The sequence below is a fragment of the Seriola aureovittata genome, chromosome 13 (assembly GCF_021018895.1).
Source record: "Seriola aureovittata isolate HTS-2021-v1 ecotype China chromosome 13, ASM2101889v1, whole genome shotgun sequence".
Taxonomy (NCBI): domain Eukaryota; kingdom Metazoa; phylum Chordata; class Actinopteri; order Carangiformes; family Carangidae; genus Seriola; species Seriola aureovittata.
This window is the reverse complement of record NC_079376.1, coordinates 6,418,771-6,424,129: the sequence shown is the minus strand read 5'-3', so window position 1 is coordinate 6,424,129 and position 5,359 is coordinate 6,418,771. Positions and strand designations below refer to the sequence as shown.

The 5,359-nt window shown below is 38.3% G+C and overlaps 1 protein-coding gene across 1 annotated transcript; it reads left to right on the top strand.

Annotated features, from left to right (window-relative positions):
* The first annotated feature begins 23 nt into the window (after positions 1-23).
* Positions 24-3,804, top strand: cenpo (centromere protein O). Its single transcript, XM_056393641.1, has 6 exons — positions 24-165; positions 347-498; positions 1,176-1,326; positions 1,469-1,740; positions 2,722-2,881; positions 3,508-3,804. The coding sequence occupies exons 1-6, from the start codon at positions 144-146 to the stop codon at positions 3,615-3,617; spliced, it is 867 nt and encodes a 288-aa protein (XP_056249616.1). The 5' UTR covers positions 24-143; the 3' UTR covers positions 3,618-3,804.
* The last annotated feature ends 1,555 nt before the right edge of the window (positions 3,805-5,359 follow it).

Sequence of the window (5,359 nt, the reverse complement as noted above, 5' to 3'; positions counted from 1 at the left end):
AAATGTGCTTCCGGGGTCAGAGCTGTGGGCGGGGCTGCAAAATTATGACTCATACAGGAACCGCCAAAGTTGAAAACCCACAACTTCTAGCGACTGTTTTCACATGATCAAACACGGAATAAATAAAACAACTTTGCGAAAACATGGACGGAGCACCAACGAAAGGTAACTTAGACCGCAGGAAGATACAGCAGTTGTGAAGGGGTTTGTTGTGACTGTTACGTCGCCACGCTAGCTAATAATACAGCTAGCGTGCCTAGCACTTTATGAGGTTGTTTCTGTCCCGTCTGAAAGCTGATAAGAGTGTGTGTGTTGTGCTTTGTATTGTTTGTTTTTTTATCCACAGGTGTTTTAAGTCAGCTGAATCTGCTGGAGGCTCAGGCAAGGAACCGTAAGGTTCGTCTTCAGCAGCAGAGTCTCGTGAAGCAGCTGGAGGCTAAAGCTCAGGCGCTGACGACCGAGAGAGACGTGCTGAAGGCAGAGATACGGACAGTGGAGGTGATTCATGGAGGCAGGAGAGTTTAATCATAAGTTAGTTAGTCTGCATGAGATGTGACACTTAAGTCATCTGTGTTAAGATGGCTCAAAAGACACACTGACATACTCAGTTGCCAGTTTGTTAGGGACACCGGGCTAAAACTAATACAATACCCTGCAATAAATCCCACTTTCATGATGGGCTATAATGTACAGTTTTTATTTAAACAGTTTAAATGTCAATTCAACCTTAAGATATTTTATGGTGTTGGAGATGATTCTTCGTCCGTCCTATTTATAACAATACGGATTCATTAAATATTTAAGTCTCTGAATATGACCATTCAGTTGAATCAACACTGAAGACATAGTTTCCACAGGAGGATGGGCAGGCAGGCAAAGGGAACTCTATGAAATGGAAAAACTGAAGCATTTGAAACAAAATGGCACCCACCAGTTAGAAATAATGTCTTGGTCCCATGAAACAAATGGAATAAAATGGAAACAGATGAGGGCTCTGTGGGGGCCACACCATCTGCTGCAGGACTCCTTGCTTTGTACAATAAACAGCACAGGTGAATTTCATGAAGTTGAGTGTATAGGTTTCAAAGTGTATGTGTGTGTATTACTAACTTTATTCATAAAGCTGCACTGCATGCTGATGACTTGTTGCTACTGGTTACAATGTCCTGTTGCAGACTCTTCAGAGACTGATGATGTCTATGGACAGACAGCGTACACATGAAGAAGAGGAGGAAATGGATGAAGACTCCGAGGACTCACAGCTACTGCAGCTGATGGCCAGACATACACAACTGACAGATCTTGTGCATGCTCATCACCTCATTGGTGATTATTTTGTATTCATTCACCCTTTTATTTGTTTGACAGTGAGAGGTTGTCATTAACGCTGTGTGTTCCATATAAGCTTCATTATCAGTCTGTCTTAACCTTCCCTTCACCCTCTCTGTTGATTTGCTGATGTCACTAGGTGGGTACGATGTCATAAAGACTCGCCAGGGTAAAGGAGTGTGCGTGTCTGTGGCGACGGCCTTCGAGGGCGTCTACTTGGACACCTACAACTTGGAGATAGACCTGAAGCCAAGGCTGAGGATCACTCGTCACAACATTCCTCCGTTCATCCCCCTGAACAACCTCGCTGAGCAGAGCAACATGCAGACAAACATAAGGGCTTTTCTGGACACACTCAGCTGCCATCTCAACGCATTTGCCGGTCGCAAGCAGCAGCTGAAGCTTGTTAAGGTGCCAGACTTTCTTTGATTTTTGTTTTTTTTTTTGGTCTGTTGAATAATATCTGACAAATCTCTCAGAGAGCAGTTGCATATGTGGCTGTGGAGATGCCAACTTCAAATACTGCGACTGAGACAGGTTTAAGCACCTGCCTAAACACAAAAAAGGGCATTTTACATACAGTCAGCTATTGCCATATGGTGAAATTTGTCCTAAAAATATGACTTATACTGGATATGTATTTTTTTAGTGGTGATAAAAATAACAATATTTAAAATAGTTCAAATCAGATATCAATAAGTTGGCTCAGATTTGTTTCCTGCATAAACTTACTGCAACATAAACATTTTTGTTCAGGCTCGTTCAGGTTTTGTTCTTAAAGTTAATGATGATGTACAGGGACTAAAACAGGCTCTCATACACTTAAGCTGAGACTATTAATTCATTAGTCAATCCACAGGAAAATAATAGCCAACCATTTTGATAAATGTCTAAGTAATTTTTTTTAAAGCAAAAATACAAAAATGTCATGGGTTCTTCCCAAATGTTAATTTTTGAATTTTCTCAGTCATATATGATTGTAAACGGGATGTCTTTGAGTTTTGGGTTGTATGTCAGACAACACAAGTAATTTGAAAATGTCAGTTTGGGCTCTGAGAGAGTCAAATGTATTTAAAAAGCAAATCACATATTGTATAGCAATAAATTTGGCTCTCCAATACAGTATATCAACCAAATCAAAGCCCCTCAGACAACATACACATGTATGGTTGTTGTGTTGAGCAGTAAAAAAAAAAAAAAAATTAAAACATTTTTGAACAATGCAAAGACTTGAAGATTTAGAAATTACCAGTTTTTCTTGGGTATTATTTATGTCTTTGTCGGGCAAGAAAGCCTGAACTGGCTAGTTAGATCATCTTTCAGAGAGTAGAACTATATTTAGGATGCCTGCAAATAAGTTTACACTGACTCTGTCCTCCTGCCTGTTTATAGGAGCAACATAAGTCCATTGAAGTGATGGAGAGTAATGTCTTGTGTTCGCTACTGGTGCTGATGTTGACTGTGCCGAGAGGGAAGCCTGCTCTTCTCTGCACCCTAGACTACACTGACCACACCCGCTGTTTTCCCACCAGAGTCCACTTTGAATGTGAAGGTAGGATGGTCAACTCAAACTGATATTACTTACTGCTATGTATCTGTGCCAATACAATCAAAGCGAAATGCTGTTGATCACTTCACTTCACTAATGAAGTGAGTACAAGTAAGGTCTGAGGACTGAAATGTTAACAAATTGAGTTCAAGTGAACGACAGAGCTGGTTTTTCTTTTTGCTTCTGTCACAGTCGGAGCTCTTAATCCACTACACCTGTCCATCTGATGTGCAAGAACATTCTACTGATTTTCTTACCTGACTTTTAATAGACAATTAAACAATATAACAGGAGAACAAAAAAAAACATTAATAGATTATGCAATGATGAAAATAATCACTGCAGCCCTACATCACCATTTGGCAAGATAAGAGGGTGAATTTAAGGCCAGTTAGATATAAGTTAGTTTACGGTACTAAAATAAGAAATTGGTGAAACTATGGTTTGAAATACAACATCAAAATGTGTAGGAGTCTGTAAGAGAAGTATTTAAGATATTGAATACATGTAAATTATATGTTCAAATAGAGAATAGCTTTCTAACAACTATAGTAATGCTTTTGTGCATCCACACTTCCTGGGTATTTTTTATTTTATTATATTTTATTCTGTTTTATTATTTTTTGCAGACAAGGAGCTTCCTGATTCTCCAGAGTGGAAGAAGAACTGCACCCTGCTCACGGAGACTCCAGTGCACAAAGCTTTGATAACCATGAAAAAGATGGGGCATATTGTTTAATCTACTCAGAAATAACAAAACTGAGCATTGTTTTTACATTTACTGAAAACATATGTACATAGTTTATTCTCATTGTTTATAATGAAACTGTTTTTTTTCTTGGTGTTATAATTGTTGAGCTTTGAGAAGATAATTAATTTATGTTTATGACTCCAAACATTAAAGTTCCTCTATGGAGGTTCCACGAGTGTTTCCATGTTGCCTTTGTCTTTGAGACTTTGTATAAAAGCTGTCACCCTCTTGTGTAACGTTTCCCTCTGAATCTGTTTCATTCTTTCCATTTCCTCTCGGGCTTCTTGCTGTTGCCTGGCCAGCTCTTTTTCTGATATTGAGTCAATAGTTGCGATATTTTTCATCTGCATGAGAGACACGTTACTCTGTGCTTTGCCTCTGTGTCTCACTGGACCTGTGGGTTTGACTGATGACGGTGGAGCTGATGCCGACCGACTCTGCTCCACCTGTTCAGATCCTTTGTCGTGATACTGGGATTTTCTGGAGTACAGTCTTCTGCCATCAGATGTGTGAATACCTCTGAGGTGTGTCTCAGTGTTCTTTTGTTCTCCAATTTCTCTCATAGCGATGTTGACTGTAGCTTTAGGTTCACAGATTTTTACCATCACCACTTTCCTCTGTTCGTTTATCAGCGAGTCCCGTCTTTGTTGAAGCATTTTGCAGGTGTACTGGTGCTGTTTGTCCAGCATGTTCAGTTTATGCTGCAGATCTCTGTCCTCTCTTTGGTTCAACACTCTGAGCTCTCTCTGCAGCAAAGGTCTCCTGTAGATTTGATCCATTTGTACAAGGGCTTGAGGGATGAATACATGTTGTTGACTCAATTTTTTTTTTTAATAAATCAGTCTTTTTCCTTTTTAAATTAAAGCCAAGGATGTCTTTCTCTTACCTGATTTGTGTGCATCATCCCCTAGAGTGCTGTTAAACAGCACTGCCTGCTGCTAGGCTGTCTCAGCGTGTGAAATATAATAGCCCCATTGTATCTGAAGTAAACTGGATGGGATTATTGGTAATTCAAGTTTGTGGTTGAAAGATTAAATTTCAAATTGCCTTCAGAGTATAGTTACAGGGCCTCTTGCAGGTTATACAATAAGTAAATAACCATCACTCAGCTTGTGCAAAACACTTATTCAAGCTTTGGGGAATAATGCTACTACTGCTGTCACATCTGATTTTGATCTAACTTACAAAGACTGCATTTGCAGTATTTCTGTTGTACATTATAAATACTGTAAAGGCAAACGAGTTTTTTTTTTAAATGTCCAGAGATGAGGCTAGTATACTAAGGCATAAAATGTAAAAGTAAAACGCCATAGTATTGTAAGGCATAAAAACGTCATAGTATAGTAAGGCATAAAAGTTTCATTTTATAGTGAGGTATAAAATATCATAAAAACGACATAGTGTATTGAAGCATAAAAAAGTCAGGATAGTCAGGCATAAAATGTCAAAAGAACGTCATAGTATAAAAAGGCATAAAAAAAAAGTCATAGTATACTAAGACGTATAAACGTCAGTATACTAAGGCATAAAAATGTCATTTTATAGTAAGGTATAAAATATAAAAACGTCATAGTATAGTAAGGCGTAAACGTTTAAAAAAGTCATAGTATAGGACAGCATAAAATGTCATAAAAACATAGTATAGTAAAGCATAAAAATGTCATGGTATAGAAAGGCCTAAAATATCATAAAAACATCATAGTATAGTAAAGCATAAAAACGTCATGGTA